At 41.9% G+C, this 19,426-nt stretch overlaps 1 protein-coding gene across 1 annotated transcript in view; it reads left to right on the plus strand.

Annotated features, from left to right (window-relative positions):
* The window catches only part of flvcr1.L (FLVCR heme transporter 1 L homeolog), a 34,691-nt gene extending 28,942 nt beyond the window's left edge, over positions 1-5,749 (plus strand). The window contains exon 10 of the mRNA XM_018262585.2: positions 1,061-5,749. Within this exon, the coding sequence (XP_018118074.1) occupies positions 1,061-1,120 (60 nt within the window). The 3' untranslated portion in view covers positions 1,121-5,749. The remainder of the gene's footprint in view (positions 1-1,060) is intronic.
* Positions 5,750-19,426: the final 13,677 nt, after the last annotated feature.

The raw sequence follows: 19,426 nt of genomic DNA on the forward strand, positions 1-19,426 counted from the left end.
AGAACAGATTAAAGGTGCCAATATCAGTCTTTTAGACCAATTTTGCATCTTATATGGCCATGAATGGGGCGTTCCGACAGGTCTCCCTGATTGATATCAGGCCAAAAATCAGATATAGATCGGACAGGTTTTATTTTATTGGCGACTGAGGACCCCATCATCTAGTTGAAGCGGTCCCATCGGCACCCATTTCCTTTGTTGTTATCTGAACATTTAGCCCTAGGACTGAAGATCGCATTAACCCAATATCTCCCTGCCTTTGGTGCTCATATCTCATTCAGCGGATCTTATGGCCACCTTTAGGCACCCTGAAAGGGTCGAGCCCCACAGTGTGGGAGCCAGTGCTCTAAGGATTAATGATAATAATAATTAATAATAATGTCCATGAATCGTATCACACTCCTCCTTAAGGTGGCCATAGACGCACAGAGAATATCGTACAAAACTAGTTTTCGTACAATATTCCTACGTGTTTGGTGGGAAAATAGCAGACCAATATCGGCAGAAGACTTGGATATCGATCGGCTCATTTGTCGGTAGGGATGCACCGAATCCAGGATTCGGTTCGGGATTCGGCCAGGATTCGGCCTTTTTCAGCAGGATTCGGATTTGGCCGAATTCTTCTGCCTGGCCGAACCGAATCCTAATTTGCATATGCAAATTAGGGGTGGGGAGGGAAATCGCATAACTTTTTGTCACAAAACAAGGAAGTAAAAAATATTTTCCCATCGCTAATTTGCATATGTAAATTTGGTTCGGTATTCGGCCGAATCTTTCAAGAAGGATTCGGGGGTTCGGCCGAATCCAAAAAAGTGGATTCGGTGCATCCCTATTTATCAGGCTGGACGGAAGATTTTGAAGGCACCCAAACATCAGCCATTGTTAATGCTGAATCGTCAGATACAGGTAGAATTCTATTGTTTCTATCTGTATATCTGACGATTCAGCTCTACACGTGTGTATTGAAACTAACGATCTTTCTTTGAAACATCTTTTCCAAGGAAGATCATAATAGTTACGTCTATGGCCATCTTTGGTAATATTGTGTTTGTATTTACAGGTCCCCGTGCAGGAAGAAGGCTTCATCATTTCAACCACTCAGTCCTCCTCTGCCGTCTGATAACAACAGTCCCTGTGGAGCAGCATATACTGTAGCAATGTGATGAGGCAGCTCTATCTGTATGTAGTCACTGGTATATATATATATATATATATATATATATATATATATATATATATATAAATATATACTGTACCGCTGCTCATTATATGAGGATTATACAAGGGACGTGCCAAAAACACTCCTGCTCTCCTGCAGGGACTTGAGCATAAGAAGGACTTTTGGCAGATAAAGCCACTTACATGGATTCTTTATCTGCCCTTTAATCCCTCTTCCTTTTTTATCATTATTATTATTATTTTTATTTTAGTAATTCTATTATTTTTATATATGTCACAAATAGGTTTTCCAAAGGATATCAGACAGTGAGGCCTCAGGCAAATATTGGAAATGAAGCCACAGGGGAGTAACAAATAAACGTTATTTATTATATTGGCACAATGGCTCCCAGGTGGGTTATGAGTTTCCCACTTGCCCGTAACTTGTGCATTTGAGTGACGGTTAAGGTGCTATAATTTAGTATATTGACTGAGAAAAGGGAATATGCATAAAGCTGGCGGATGTCAAAGTCCGTGTTGTTTTGCCTGGGAGTTAGTGCAGGTCACATCAATAAACACGTTATTGCACCCGTGAAACGCATGGGTGCACTGTTGGGTGGGACTGCGTACGTTTCAGTCTGCTTGGGTAACTGCTGAGCAGCTTTTAGTGCATTCCATTAGATATTAGCACCCTGAGTGATTTCCTACTACTGCTTCAGGGCAAAGGGAAACGACTTGCAATACAATCAATGGCAACTTATGGCACAAGACACACTAAGACTCAAATATAAAGGCATCAGAATTCCAGCTACTGCAGAGCTTTGACTCCCAGCATTGTCTGCTAGCTGAGAAGCTAGAAAGGGTTTCTGGGAGTTTTTACTTCATTCACTTGAGTTACGATTTATCCAATCCATGTGCACTTGCTGCATTTTACCTGCAGGAATAAATCAGTTCCTGCAGGCGATGGATTGATCTGACCCTTGTATCCAATTCCCCCACTTCTGAGAACAGGCGGAACCAATCGGATGATTCCGAGAGATACAGGGTGGGTCAGGCCCAGCCAGAAAAACAGTTACAGTTACAAGAGCTGGAAAGAACCAATGAGAAGGTGCGTAGTCAGCACTTAGTGTTGTCGTGTCTGAATATTTATTGAAATATTTATTTGTGGGTTGTGCATGAGGAAATGTAAAGACTCAAGGGACTGGGGATGCTAAACAGTTAAACTGGATCTGTAGGCAATCAGCTGCATTTTTTGTAGTTTACGATTTTAGCTATTTTTGTGGGGAAGATATTAGGGGACTAAGCAGCGAACAAATACGCTTCAGTCCCTGTTAGTGAAGTCACATGACAATCGGTGTGGTGTCGCATTACTGGAGATTTCTCTCAAATTTGTTTTACAAAAAATATCATGTCAGATTGCCCTTGACATTTATTTATTATTTCCTTTTTCATGATAATAGCGGTTTTACATTGTAATAGCATGAATGTGTAACAGGAACACCCCCTCTTGTGTCCAGAAATGGTAATTACAGGAAGCGTCTCTGGACACCTCTCTGCTCTGTGTTCAGTTAGGGATGCACTGAATCCTTCTGCCAGGCCGAACCGAATCCTAATTTGCATATATTAATTAGGGGCAGGGAGGGAAATCTCATGACTTTGTCATAAAACAAGGAATTTAAAAAATTTTTCCCATTCCCATCCCTAATTTGCATATGGTTCGGTATTCGGCCAATCTTTCGCGAAGGATTCGGGGGTTCGGCTGAATCCAAAATAGTGTCCCTAGTTATAGTTCAGGAGAAGAGCCAGCGCCCGGAGATGCTTCGTGCATCAGTAACTTATGTTTCCTGGGGTATCCCAGCAGCTTTTACTGTGCTGAGCCGCCCCAAAAAAAGATCTCCCCGTGTGATAATCCCATTGGATGTGGCAGGAAGAGAAATCTATTCATTGTGGGAAATTGTGGGTTTTATATGGAGTCGCCCCAAGAGGCGGATTTTAATTCGTCTACAGTTTTTGTACATATAGAAATAATGGCACACCACACAGTATTGAATTTATGTGAAAGGATGTTTTTTTTTTTATAGTTTATATTTTTTACATTTCTTGTAGATTTTGTACAAAAGGCTCTAGTGCTTTTTTTAAATTATTTTTAAAGTGACATGACACTTGTTTGGATGGGCCCTAGATTTAAGGCAGCTACATTGCTTTATCTGCTGCTGCATCACATTGACACACTCAGCCGGCAGTTGGGCAGTGCTGCATCACATTGACACACTCAGCCGGCAGTTGGGCAGTGCTGCATCACATTGACACACTCAGCGGGCAGTTGGGCAGTGCTGCATCACATTGACACACTCGTTGGGCAGTGCTGCATCACATTGACACACTCAGCCGGCAGTTGGGCAGTGCTGCATTACATTGACACACTCAGCGGGCAGTTGGGCAGTGCTGCATCACATTGACACACTCAGCGGGCAGTTGGGTAGTGCTGCATCACATTGACACACTCAGCGGGCAGTTGGGCAGTGCTGCATCACATTGACACACTCGTTGGGCAGTGCTGCATAACATTGACACACTCAGCCGGCAGTTGGGCAGTGCTGCATCACATTGACACACTCAGCCGGCAGTTGGGCAGTGCTGCATCACATTGACGCGGGCAGTTGGGCAGTGCTGCATCACATTGACACACTCAGCCGGCAGTTGGGCAGTGCTGCATCACATTGACACACTCGTTGGGCAGTGCTGCATCACATTGAGACACTCAGCAGGCAGTTGGGCAGTGCTGCATCACATTGACACACTCAGCCGGCAGTTGGGCAGTGCTGCATCACATTGACACACTCGTTGGGCAGTGCTGCATCACATTGACACACTCAGCGGGCAGTGCTGCATCACATTGACACACTCGTTGTGCAGTGCTGCATCACATTGACACACTCAGCCGGCAGTTGGGCAGTGCTGCATTACATTGACACACTCAGCGGGCAGTTGGGCAGTGCTGCATCACATTGACACACTCAGCGGGCAGTTGGGCAGTGCTGCATCACATTGACACACTCGTTGGGCAGTGCTGCATCACATTGACATACTCAGCTGGCAGTTGGGCAGTGCTGCATCACATTGACACACTCAGCCGGCAGTTGGGCAGTGCTGCATCACATTGACGCGGGCAGTTGGGCAGTGCTGCATCACATTGACACACTCGTTGGGCAGTGCTGCATCACATTGACACACTCAGCAGGCAGTTGGGCAGTGCTGCATCACATTGACACACTCAGCCGGCAGTTGGGCAGTGCTGCATCACATTGACACACTCGTTGGGCAGTGCTGCATCACATTGACACACTCGTTGGGCAGTGCTGCATCACATTGACACACTCGTTGTGCAGTGCTGCATCACATTGACACACTCAGCCGGCAGTTGGGCAGTGCTGCATTACATTGACACACTCAGCGGGCAGTTGGGCAGTGCTGCATCACATTGACACACTCAGCTGGCAGTTGGGCAGTGCTGCATCACATTGACACACTCAGCGGGCAGTGCTGCATCACATTGACATACTCAGCTGGCAGTTGGGCAGTGCTGCATCACATTGACACACTCAGCCGGCAGTTGGGCAGTGCTGCATCACATTGACACACTCAGCCGGCAGTTGGGCAGTGCTGCATCACATTGACACACTCGTTGGGCAGTGCTGCATCACATTGACACACTCAGCCGGCAGTTGGGCAGTGCTGCATCACATTGACACACTCGTTGGGCAGTGCTGCATCACATTGACACACTCAGCGGGCAGTTGAGCAGTGCACAAACACTAGAAACCTTCTCCATCTGTCAGAAGTTAGACTTTGCTTAGGGTTAGGGCTCACTGGGAACATATACCTTGTCTACATGTAGCCTCGATCTCCCATTTACTTGTTTAAAGGGGAAGGAGAGGAATAAGCTTTATTTTATATTCTTCATTCAAATGTGGCGTTATCACTTTAAATCAAAAACTGCATCCCTTTTCATTGTTGATATGTCAGCTGGGAGTTGCTCAGGGGGGTCACAGTTGTAGCACCCCTGCTTTAATCGCTCTGGGTGCTCAGAGATGCTCCTCTATTGACCAAGTGCAACTTGTGCAGCAGAATAAATGAGCAGGACGTCCTTCCAGCAGCCTATAAGCATTTGCTGTACTACAGTTACCCCTAGATGATGCTGGGATTTGTAGTTTTGTAAGAGGGGAAGGGGCTGCTGATTGAATAACCATGATAAAGACTTGCTTGTGATGCAGAAAGAGCCACCGACTCCTCATAGGATGAGACTTAAAGGGGTTGTTCACCTTTGAGTTAACTGTTAGTATGATGTAGAGAGGGATATACTGAGATCATTTGCAACTGGTTTTCATTTTTTATTATTTGTGGTTTTTGAGTTATTTAGCTCAACTTGTGTAAAATAGACAGCATCCAATTCTGGAGCTGATAGACAGGTAAATAGATAGAGTAGATATCCCCCTAATCAAGGGAAAAATAGACAGTAATATCTAGTAAGAGGTGAAGAGGTAGGTACAATATTAAATACAGTTGGAGAACCAAAGTGCGTCTCAGTATGTGTTGGAAATCACACTGGTATTTACAGTACAGGAGGGGCTGTGTTAACTGGGGCAGAAACCCTCCGAGCCAGACAAAGGAAATCTGCAATGTTATCAGTGGCGGAACTAGAAATTACTGGTCCCCACAGCAAATTATTTTTCAGGCCCCCAATATGTCTAGAGCAGGGGTCCCCAACCTTTAACCCTTGAACCACATTGAAATGTAAAAAGAGTTGTGGAGCAACACAAGCATGAAAAAAGTTCCTGGGGTGCCAAATAAAAGATACGGTTGGCTATTTGGTGGACTGGCAGCCTATAGGAGACTCTGTTTGACCATAAACCTGGTTTTTATACAACCAAAACTTGCCTCCAAGCCTGGAATTCGAAAATAATCACCTGCTTTGAGGCCACTGAGAGCAACATCCAAAGGGTTTGGTGACAACATGTTGCTCCTGGGCCACTGGTTGGTGATCACTGGTCTGAGATTGACCTGTTTTACCAATATTTATTGAAGAATTAGGGCCTCACGGGTCCCCTATACTTCATTGCCTCCCTGCAGCCAAAGGGTCTGCTTCCTCTGTTGAAAGCTGGAAAGAGTCGGAGAAGAAGTAGAATAAACGTAGAAAAAAACGTAAAGACCAATTGAAAAGTTGCTCAGAATTAGCTATTTTGTAACATACTAAAAGTTACCCTAAAGGTGAACCAACACTTTAACGTACAGGCCTCTACCGAAAATAAACTGTAAGCTCTGCAAGCAAGGGACTTGTGTGAAATAGACCGCATACAGTTCTGGAGCAATGCTAGATATGTAAATAGATAGAGTAGATATATCACCCTAATCAAGGGAAGAATTTAAAGTAAATTCTGCCCGGCCGAACCAAATCCAAATGTAATTTACATATGCAAATTAGGGGTGGGAAGGAAAATCACGTGACTCTTTTGTCACAAAACAAGGAAGTAAAAATTTTTCCCCCTTCCCACCCCTAATTTGCATATGCTAATTAGGATTTGGTTCGGTATTCGGGGTCCCTAGTGGATACACCCCTGAATCTTGTATATTATTATATCATTTGGCACCATTTTTATCATTTCGTTGCCCATTGTTGCTACTTTTATTACCACCAACAGCCCGGGATTTTAATGGACACCAGGTGGCGCTGTTGTTTCCTATTTATCATATTAGCAGAAAAAAACTCCTGATATCCTGAAAACCGCAATAAACGTAAATTGCAAAAGTGCCCGGAAGAGCAGTTTTAAATACGTCTGTTTCAAGGTTTTACATTTCCTATAAACAAAGAACAGTTTTGTTCAGTAAGAAGCTGCAGTATGGAGCACTCCCTCCCTCGAGACTTGTATTATGTCTCTAGCAGCCCAATGTACTACCATTTATTAGAGATATTACTGGATCGACGGCTGAAGGGACTGGTAAGTCTGTAGCTCAGTGATCCCCAACCAGTAGCTCGTGAGTAACATGTTGCTCCCCAAATCCTTGGATGTTGCTCTCAGTGGTCTCAAAGCAGGAGCTTATTTTTAATTCCAGGCAAGTTTTGGTTGTATAAAAACAGTTGTACTGCTAAACAGAGCCTAAATGTAGGTTGATAATCCACATAGGGCTACCAAATAGCCAATCACAGCACTTATTTGGCACCCCAAGAACATTTTTCATGCTTGTGTTGCTCCTCAACTCAACTTTTACTTCTGAATGTTGCTCACGGGTTCTAAAGGTTGGGGATCCCTGTAGCTGATTGGCTGTGGAACATCCCAAGAAATATATTCCTCAATCCTAATGTATTTTATACTGACAGTGTTTGCTGGAATTCTCTATATAATTGTGTGTATATAAGTACAGGAAGGATGGGTGTATATACTGTATAATGTTCTATATCTGCCCTCCTCTGTATCCGTCACTATTCTCATGACTGGGACCAATGGAACATTTCATCACTGTTACTGTTATTCTAATTATCAATAAAAAAAAAAACATTTTGCCTTCATATATGACTTCTATTGGTGCCGCCAGGTGCGAATTTTCGGAAAATTTCTGTGTTTCGGCGCCAGCTATTAAATTCATGAAACTGCGGCAAAAATTTGGACGTTCATCGACTTTAATGCATTTGAACAAAATAGGAGCGCGTATACAAATTGTCCCAGGCGTCGAAATTGATGGGCGTCAAAATAATTTTGACACCCAATGCGTTTTGCAAATATTTTGCGGTAAATTTGCTAATTTTTCGGCGAAGAGACACAGGACCAATTCGCCCATCACTACTTATGAAAGGTTTTTCATCAGTCTCATAGGGACCCCTTTATGGTGGAGGGGGTGTCATAAGGGAACCTAATCTAAGGGATTATTACTATAGGATTGGAAACATTACATCAGAGTCCAGTTGAGCAGACCAGTGCCCGACCCACTGGCCACTATCAAGGCTAGTAACCCATAGCAACCAGCTAGAAAGCTCTTTCTCTTGTTAAACGGTTTGTTCGCCTTTGAGTCAGCTTTTAATATGATGTAAAGAGGAATATTCTGAGACAATTTGCAATTGGTTTTCATTTTCTATTATTTGTGCTTTTTATTCAGCAGTTCTCCAGTTTTTAATTTCAGCCGTCTGGTTGCTAGGGTCCAAATGACCCTAGCAACCATGCATTGATTTGAATAAGAGACTGCAATATGAATAGGAGAGGCCTGGATAAATGATGAGTAAAAAAAAACTAGCAAAATAACAATAAATGTGTAGCCTTACAGATCATCTGTTTTTTTAAGATGGGGTCAGTGACCCCCGTATGAAAGCTGGAAAGAGTCAGTAGAAGAAAATTCAAAAACTACTGTAAAAGAAAAAAAGAATCTTCTCCAGTGAGGCCATCAGTTCCTAATTTTCTGTGTTCGCCTTTTTCGAATCTTGGCAAAAAAAAAAAGCAAAAACAAAAAACAGCCATAATATCAAATCACCGGAAGGTAATAAAGGTGAAATAGTTGCATGCAAACAGGTTTATTTGTAAGGGTATGGGACCTGTTATCCAGAATGCTCTGGACCTGGGGTTTTCTGGATAACAGATCTGACTGTAATTTGGATCTTCATACCTTAAGTCTACTAGAAAATCTTTTAAATATTAAATAAGCCCAATAGGCTGGTTTTGCTTCCAATAAGGATTAATTATAACTTAGTTGGGATCAAGTACAAGCTACTGTTTTATTATTACAGAGAAAAAGGAAATTATTTTTAAAAATCTGAATTATTTGCATAAAATTAAGTCTACAAGAGACGGCCTTTCCGTAACTCGGAGCTTTCTGGATAATGGGTTTCCGGATAACTGATGCCATACCTGTAGCTGTTTCTGATAAAGGTAACGCTGATCTTATGATTATAAACAGTTGCTGGAGGAAAAGGAACATTATAAAAGTGTGAGAAGTGTGTTTTATTATTTTATATTATTATGATGAACTTTACCTTTCCCAGTGTCTTTATCTCATTCTGAGCATATGGCTGCCCTTTGGAACAGATTCTTATTCTATAAGTGCTCCACAAGCACAAAGTCAAGATAGTCCAGTTAATAATGAACAAATCCATCTGGAAAACACAAGATAAACACAAAGTTGCCTTTAGTTCATCAAATCATTTCATGGTTAACAATTACAGTACAGGGGCAGCTGCTTGGTATGGGAAATTCTGCAGTACAGGTATGGGATCCTTTGTCCGGAAACCTTTTATCCAGAAAGCTCTGACTCATGGAATGGCCGTTTCCCATAGACTACATTTAATCCAAATAATCCAATTCCCTTTTCTGTGTAATAATAAAACAGTAGCTTGTACTTGATCCCAACTGAGATATAATGAATCCTTATTGGAAGCAAAACCAATCCATTGGGCTTATTTCATGTTTACCTGATTTTCTAGTAGACTTAAGTTATGAAGATCCAAATTACAGAAAGATCCCTTATGTGGAAAACCGCAGGTCCCGAGCATTCTGTATAACAGGTCCCATAACTATACAATGTTCCAGAGAATCATAGGTAATCTCACCCCTGGAATCATACAAGAGAACACACCTACAGCTTTATCACCCTCAGCCAGTAGATGGCGCTGCATTGATCTATTCTTCTCCACTCATCAGGCTAGTAATGAACTATTCAAGGCTAAGAATGAATAATGAGGGTATATATAGAGTGGGGATTGCCACCTTGTATTCTTATCAGCAATTTGGTTCAGCTAAAGCAGGGATCCCCAACCTTTTGAACCCGTGAGCAACATTCAGAAATAAAAGGAGTTGGGGAGCAACACAAGCATGAAAAATGTTCTTGGGCTGCCAAATATATTCTGTGATTGGCCTTTTGGTAGCCCCTATGTGGATTGTCAACCTACATTGAGGCTCTGTTTGGTAGTGCACCTGGTTTTTATACAACCAAAACTTGCCTCTAAGCCTGGAATTCGAAAATAAGCTCCTGCTTTGAGGCCACTGGGAGCAACATCCAAGGGGTTGGAGAGCAACATGTTACTCACGAGCTACTGGTTGGGGATCACTGAGCTAAAGGGTGAGCAGAGAGAGTTGTAGTGGTTGGCTGCACATTTCTAATGAAAAGCATGTGTGACTTGATATGTGTGTGTAAGGCACGTATTTGTGTCTAACTGGATAGCCCCTCACTGGAACCAGGACAAGACACCTGATTTATAACTGAGCGAATGGATTCATAAGTGAGATAATGGATTCATAAGTGAGAGTATGGATTTATAACTGAGAGAATGGATTTATAAGCGAGGGACTGGATTTATAAATCAGAGTTTGGATTTATAAGAGAGAATGGATTTATAAGTCAGAGAATGGATTTATAAATCAGAGAATGGATTTATAAATCAGAGAATGGATTGATAAGCGAGGGACTGGATTTATAAGTGAGAGAATGAATTTATAAGCGAGAGAATGAATTTATAAGCGAGAGAATCGATTTTTAAGTGAGAGAATGAATTTATAAGCGAGAGAATGAATTTATAAGCGAGAGAATCGATTTTTAAGTGAGAGAATGGATTTATAAGTCAGAGAATGGACTGATAAGCGAGGGACTGGATTTATAAGCGAGAGAATTAATTTATAAGCGAGGGACTGGATTTATAAGCGAGAGAATTAATTTATAAGCGAGGGACTGGATTTATAAGCGAGAGAATGAATTTATAAGCGAGAGAATGGATTTATAAATCAGAGAATGGATTTATAAATCAGAGAATGGATTTATAAGTGAGAGAATGGATTTTTAAATCAGAGAATGGATTAATAAATCAGAGAATGGATTTATAAGCGAGAGAATGGATTTATAAGTGAGAGAATGGATTTATAAGTGAGAGAATGGATTTACATTCCTTTGCCTGTAGAAGGTGACAATTAGTCCTTTCCACTGAGGCCAGTTGGATGTTGGAGCAGAACTCTAATGGGTCAGACATCCGGACAGAACTAATAAGCACAGACAGAGCTTTGCTGAATGTTGGATTCACAGATTCACAGACATGAACAAAAACTGGGCTTAGTATAAAATTCTTTGGCTGCTTGGAGAATGTGGGGAATGGCCAGACATATGGACACTTATTCTTGCTGCAAAATCCCTCATGTCTATAACAAAGTCGTGTCCCTTCGGGGTGTAGACGGGACACAATGGTGGGAGTATGTGTGTATGAGAGCACATTACTGATTAGGGTTGGATGACGGCCTCTCAATGACCAGTGGTGGGAAAGGACTTGTTATGCTCTTGACTTTTGTCAAGCTGATATCACAATGGGCACCTGTCCAGCACTAAATAGTTGGCAACCAGATGTAGGTGCAAAATATTCTGCATCTAGAGGAACAATGGGGGGGTGGGGGGTACTGTGTCCTGGCAAGTTCTACTGTCTAATCTGGCCAGTCCATAGGAGTTCCTTGTGTAGATCTAAATCATAAGCCTAGAGATAATGGGCCAGCTGCAACTCCCAGGATCCCACTTACAGCCCAAAACTGTCTGCTCTGTTATTAGTTGCAGTTCAATAATAGCTATAGTTCTGCAGGTGGGACATCCCTAATACAGGTATTTACCTATCTCCAGATGTGGGACCCGGGGAGGGATCCTCAGCTTCACTGACTTTTCTGACTTTCCCTCTGAGATCAAAATCCTCCATTTATTGTTATTTATTTATTGTGGATCATTTCTGCCCTCTGCTGATGTGAGATAGAATGGCATGCGATAGAATACACCCTGCATCAAACACAGACATCAGGACATGGGGAGTTGTAGATGCAAAAGAATCAAACCCCGTACAACTGCTACTAATGCAATGTGTTCATGACAACTTCACACATACGTTATACATAAACCTGCACCACAAATGTGAGTAATGTATGCGGCCTGTCTTTAACTTCTGCTGCTAATTCTGCCCAGATCATTAACACCACATTGCACATTCTGTAGTTAAAGAGAAAAGATTCACAGAGAAGCAACTAAATTAATTATGGGATTTACAAAGAAGAGTCTGACAAATTAGACCTAGACCTCAGTCACCTTAGAGGGGATATGACTGATAAGTAAAGGGCAAGTTAGAGGTCTTCAGCCCTGACACAGTTCAGATGAGCAGAAGACACAGTGCATATTAGTGGAGGAAAGGAGAGTGTCGCCAGCAGTTAAGTAAGAAATGATCTATGTTGTTATGATTGTTATGGTCAGTACTTATGGATGCAATCGGATGCAGATACTAATCTCTATATATACAGTATATATATACGTATATACAAGGTCGCCAATAATACATTGGTGGCCAGGCAGGGGCGTACCTATAGAAGAAGTAGACCCTGCGGCTGCAGAGGGACCCAGGAGGCCCAATTTCAACATTTATTGGTAAAACAGGAGAATCTCTGGATATGTGGGGGGCCCTAAAATTAATTTGCTGTGGGGCCCAATAACATCTAGTTACGCCACTAAAAAAACATATTGGTGTTCAGTACAACTGGATTTGTGGCTTTTGCTTCAGCTCCTTTCGTGGCTTCTGGTCTTTTCGTGGCTTTGGCTCTGTTTGCGGCTTCGGATCTTCGTCGATTCGGGACTTCAGCTCTTCAGGACTTCAGCTCTTCGGGACTTCAGCTCTTCGGGACTTCAGCTCTTCAGGACTTCAGCTCTTCGGGACTTCAGCTCTTTGGGACTTCAGCTCTTCAAGACTTCGGCTCTTCGGGATTTCAGCTCTTTGGGACTTCCACTCTTCAGAACTTCAGCTCTTCAGGACTTCAGCTCTTCGGGACTTTGGCTCTTCAGAACTTCAGCTCTTCAGGACTTCAGCTCTTCGGGACTTTGGCTCTTCGGGACTTCAGCTCTTCGGCGCTTCGGGTCTTCAGCTCTTCGGGACTTCGGCTCTTCAGGACTTCGGCTCTTCAGGACTTCAGCTTTTCTGGACTTTGGCTCTTCAGGACTTTGGCTCTTCAGGACATCGGCTCTTCAGGACTTCGGCTCTTCAGGACTTCAGCTCTTCGGGACTGCTCTTCAGCACAACTTCGGCTCTTCGGGACTTCGGCTCTTCGGGACTGCTCTTCAGCACAACTTCACACTGTCAAGAGGAGCCCGGATGAGCTCCACTTTTTTAAATAGCCGGGCTCTCCTTAACAGTGCCGAAGTCTGAAGGCTGAACCGATGAAGTCCTGAAGAGCCAAAGTCCCGGGCCCAGTACAACAGTACCCCCTGTGCCCCCCTAATGGTGGCCCTGTGTGTGTGTGTGTATATATATATATATATATATATATATATATATATATATATATATACACAGTATGTATACTACAAAAATGAACTGCACTCACAGGTCTATCACAAAACTTGAAAAAGTGATTTTATTCAAGGTTCCGGCACCTGAAGACGGCTCGAATGTAGGGGCCAAAGCATTGAATAAAATCTAATTTTCAAGCTTTGTGATAGACCTGTGAGTGCAGTTCATTTTTGTAGTAAATATGGTGTAATTTATAACCGGCACCCAGGCATTATTCCTTCACAGACGGGACTGTGCTTATATATATCAGTGATATATCACAAAAGAAATTATAAGAATAAATATATTCTTTATTACATTATCCTGTCTTTACATATTGCTGAACTGTTTAAGCAGCATGTTAATACAGGCATGGCACCTTTTATCCAGAATGCTCTGGACCTGAGGTTTTCTGGAAAACTGATCTTTCCGTAATTTGGGTCTGCATACCTTAAGTCTACTAGAAAATCATGTAAACATTAAATAAACCCAATCGGCTGGTTTTGCTTCCAATAAGGATTAATTATATCTTAGTTGGGATCAAGTACAAGCTACTGTTTTATTATTACAGAGAAAAAGGAAAAATTAGAAAAAAAAATCTGGATTATTTGATTATAATGGAGTCTATGGGAGACGGCTCCATTTGGAACTTTCTAGATAATTGGTTTCCGGAAAACAGATCCCATACCGTATGTTGTCTCTATAAATCAGGGGCTCATTCATCTCAGATATTGCAGGCTCAGAGGCAGCTCTGGACTGAGAATCAAAATAATCCCAGAGGCCCCACCAAACCAATAAATAGTCACTGTCTATGGCATCTTACAGGAGCCCCTCTGGCATTTGCCAGAACCCACATATTGGCAGTCTAGGCCTGTTCAGAGGGCTACTTATCTGATATATGTCTAAGCTTGCAGTTACCAGCACCCCAACACTGGGTATCTATTGCCTGTGATCACCAATCATATGTGATTACCTGCAGAAGTGGATCAAATCTCTACAGGCGCCATTCCCATTCATATTGGCATAATAGACAAGGAAGCTGCAAACAGCTAAATAGGCAAATATTTACATCCCTCTGTAACCTGTAACTTACTATATTAATATACTGAGAATTCCATCTACATACTCATATAAGGGAAATCCCATTGGCTAGGATTGACAGTATTATAAAAGATTATTCTTGGCATCTTATACTGGTACTGTCATCCTGATCCACTGGCATCATATTGTACTGATGTTTCCTACTTAAAGGAGTTGTTCACCTTTAAATTAACTTTTAGTATGATGCAGAGAATGATATTCCGAGACAATTTGCAATTGATTTTCATTTTTTATTATTTGTGGTTTTCAAGCTATTTAGCTTTTTATTCAGCTCTCCAGTTTGCAATATCAGCAATCTGGTTGCTAGGGTCCAAATTACCCTAATAACCATGCATTGATTTGATTTGGAATATAAATAGGAGAGGCGTGTATAGAAAGATGAGTAATAAAAAGTAACAATAAGAATAAAAGTGTAGCCTTACAGAGCATTTGTTTTTAGGTGGGATCAGTGACCCCCATATGAAAGCTGGAAAGAGTCAGAAGAAGAAGGCAAATAATTTAAAAGAAATTATAAAAATTAAATAATGAAGACCAATTGAAAAGTTGCTTAGGACTGGCCATTCTATTAGATATTAAAAGTCAACTTAAAGATGACCTACTTAATGAACTGTCTCTTCCCCTAAAAGGGCTCCCTGGGACCTCACTACAAACACACAAAAAATGCAACCCCCATACAACAGCTCTGATTCCTTGGGAAGTTTCTGACCTGGGGTTCAGTCTAGTGCCCCCTAAACCTGCATTAGGGGTTATCCCTGGCACACAGACTGGTAACACTCAGAAATCTTATTTATTATTTGTGGTTTCTGGGTTATTTAGCTTTTTATTCAGCAGCTCTTCAGTTTGCAATTTCAGCAATCTGGTTGCTAGGGTCCAAAATACCCGAGCAACCATGCATTGATTTGAATAAGAGACTTAAATATGAACAGGAGAGGCCTGAATAGAAAGATGAGTAATAAAAAGTTGCTATAACAATATATGTGTAGCCTAAACAGAGCATTTGTTTTTAGATGGGGTCAGTGGCCACCATTTGAAAGTTGGAAAGAGTCATAAAAGGAAGGCAATTCATTAAAAAAACAATAAAAAATAAATAATGAAGACCAACTGAGATGCTGCTTAGAATTGGTCACTTTTTATTAAATTACTAGTGAAGCACCCCATTAATCAGACTAATGGACACTAGGGGGAGCCATTGGGCTGAAGGGAAGAATCCCTGATATTTCTCCCCAGCCTGAGACACTGGCAGATGCACTGGATTCTCTCACATGAGCAGAGATTAGTTCACACTGAGAAGCATCTGTGGGACTAAAGGTGGCCATAGATGCAAAGATCCGCTCGTTTGGCGATGTTGCCAAACGAGCGGATCTTTCCCCGATATGCCATTAACAGGCATGGCTATATCGGGGGAAGGCCGAACGATCATATTACGATGGGCCATGAGCTCCGGCGGGATCGGTCGCAGGGCCGGCCTTAGGCCTATTGGACCAATTGGGCCCAATAGGGCCCCGCACCTCTGGGGGCCCCGCACCACAGGGCAGCACAGATAATATTTCCCTCAGCACATGATGCTGCCTGGCCTGCCCCCAACTTTGAGAGTCCAGCCCATCCCCAAATCCATAGGTCCAGTCCACCCCCAACTCTGATAAGACAGCCTATCCCCCAACTCCATAGGTCTAGCCTGCCCCCAACTCTCATAGGCCCAGCTTTCCTCCAACCTTGATAGGCCCTGCCTGCCCCCAATCCAACCAAGCCTGCTCCCAAGCTGAATCGGCCCAGCCTGCCCCAAACTAATTGGCCCAGTCCACTCTCCTATTTCCTCCCTCTCTCTCTCTTACCCTGTGTGCCCCTATTATGTGCCCCTATTTCATCCCTCTCACTCTCTTACCTTGTCTGCCCCTTTCCTTTCTATTTTGTGCCTGTATGCCCTTATTTTCCTAAATACTTGGTGTGTCAGTAGCCAGCAACACTTTGTCTAGGGGCCCCGCCAACATGGTCCCAATTGGGCCCCACATTTGATAGGACCAGCCCTGGGTCGGGTCAAAATCAAACCTGACCGAACAACCAAACGACCGATCTCCGCCGGGCGACTGATGTCGGCACACGCCACACACAATCCGAAAATCGTATGAATCCTTGATTCGTACGATCGGATCTGTGTGTCTATGGCCACCTTACAAAACCTCTGTGCCCCAACTGCTTCTTGTTGCCTTTTTTCACGCCTGCAAACAGACTCCACTGGCACGGGCAATATCAGCACCCACATTGCATTTTTGGGAAGAAATCACCTGTCTGTCAAGATGCTTTCCTTGTGATTTCCTTTTTTTCTATAATGATAATAATAATAATAATAATAATAACAATAAAAATAACAATAATAATAATAACAATAATAGTAATAATAATAACAATCAAAATAACAATAATAATAATAGCAATAATCGTAGTAATAATAATAATAATAACAGTAAAAATAACAATAATAATAATAATACAGTAGCTTGTACTTGATGGTGGCTAAGCGGCCTGAATCCATTCTGGTTGCAAATACTGTTGGATTTATTTGGGGCACATTTACTAAATTCGAGTGAAGGATTAGAATAAAAATAAATTCGAAGTTATTTTTTGGCTACTTCGACCATTGAATTTGCTACTTCGACCTTCGACTACGACTTCGAATCGAACGATTCGAACTAAAAATCGTTTGACTATTCGACCATTTGATAGTCGAAGTACTGTCTCTTTAAAAAAAACTTCTACCCCCTACTTCGCCAAGTAAAACCTACCGAACAGCAATGTTAGCCTATGGGGAAGGTCCCCAAATTTCGTTCGATCGATGGATTAAAATCCTTCGAATCGTTCGATTTAATCGATTATTCCTTCGATCGTTCGATTGAACGAATAGCGGTAAATCCTTTGATATTCGAAGTCGAAGGATTTAACTTCGATAGTCTAATATCGAGGGTTAATTAACCCTCGATATTCGACCCTTAGTAAATGTGCCCCTTGATGTTTAAATTATTTTTAGGTATGAAGATCCAAATTATAGAAAGATCCCTTATCCAGAATACCCTAGGTCCCAAGAATCCTGGATAATAGATCCTATTATTTAAATGTGTTAATCGTGTTCTATTCTGGGTTAGACACACAAAGTTTTGTGTCGGTTGTGACTTGTGAGTGTGCAGGAGTGTGTGTGTGTCCATGTGTAACTGTAATGACACACAACAGCAGTTGTCAGACAATATACTGTACATTCAGTGTCCTGTCTCATTGTGTTGCTGTGAAACCTGAATAACTCTGCCTGGCCTGTATCTATTGTCTATTACATGGCTCCTCCCGGGAGTTACAATAATCCAGCAGAGATCGCTGCCCTCCTAACTGACAGCAAGACAACAAAAAGGTTTAGGATAAAGATCTGTGCAGCTGATTGAGCAAGTTATTGGCAAGTTATCCCTCTGCTAAACAGATACAGTGAGCACCAATTAAGTACAGAAATAGATTAAGGGAGTGTGGGGAAATCCTTCCATAGTAAATAATAACAGCATCCCTAATGGTACAGCTTTTTCATAAGGGTCTATAAAGAAAGGCTTCCTGTAATTCAATTGGTAGTTCAACTTCTGCCAGAAATTTACTTAGATAGAAGGGATCTAATTTTTATGGGGGAAGATTTCGATTTTAGGGTACACAAAGCCACATGGGAAGGTTTTCTGGTCTGTGAAGGAAGATGGCGCCCCCTACAGTGTAGCGTAGTGACACACACCTACCCATGGACCCTTTAGCTGGAATTTTCTGGTTGATAGGGAGTAATTACCCTAGCAACCATAAAGTGAAAAGGAAGATGAATAGGAGAAGGCCTGAAAAGAAAAAATAATCAATAAAAAATATAAGAATAATCAGTGCCCTGACTTCTGGGGGGCAAGCCATGGGGCTCACTGGGGAGGAACTTAAACACTGACAATAAAATTGAAGTCTACGGAACAGTGGCGTCACAACCAGACAGAATTTTCAGCTGAAACGAGGCAAAACAAGAAGGCTAATACTGAAATAATAAGGACTAAAGAAAAGAATTAGGTGCCTCTATATTGTATTTAAAATGCATGTGAAGATGAACTTCCCCTTTACATTGATTGGCATGTCCCTCTGTTTTCTCCATAACCCTGGATGCTGAGTTGAGAGCCATGCAGCGACACTAATGAGAATAATTAATAATAATTAATAATGACAGTGTACAGTGTAAGGGTACTAGAGAAGATCAATGGGTATTGTGATTTTATCCAGGTTATGGACCTTCCAATATCCTTATATTGTATATCAGGGGGTGCATAGTATTTTGATTACAGTACAGTTGATAATCATACCACATACAGGCTTTTTATTGCTCTTTTCGCTTATGATGTTGTATTTGGCAGAAACCCTATTACTTTGTTAGCACAGATAGATAGGATAGTATAGTAAGAGCCTGGGGTGGCACACACCCCAATTTAAGGGGTTGTTCACCTTTGAGTTAACTGTTAGTATGATGTAGAGAGTGATATTGTGAGGCAATTTGCAATTGGTTTTCATTATTTGTGTTTTTTGAGTTATTTAGCTTTTTATTCAGCAGCTCTTCAGTTTTCAATTTCAGCAATCTGGTTGCTAGGGTCCAAATTACCCTAGCAACCACACACTGATTTGAATAAGAGACTGGAATATGAATAGGAGAGGCCTGAATAGAAAGATGAGTAATAAATAGTAGCAATAACAATAAACTTGTAGCCACAGCGCATTTCTTTTTCAGATGCGGTCAGTGACCCCCATATCAAAGCTGGAAAGAGTCAGCAGAAGAAGGGACATGATTTGAAAACTATATAAAATAAATAA

Source organism: Xenopus laevis, chromosome 5L, assembly GCF_017654675.1.
Source record: "Xenopus laevis strain J_2021 chromosome 5L, Xenopus_laevis_v10.1, whole genome shotgun sequence".
Taxonomy (NCBI): domain Eukaryota; kingdom Metazoa; phylum Chordata; class Amphibia; order Anura; family Pipidae; genus Xenopus; species Xenopus laevis.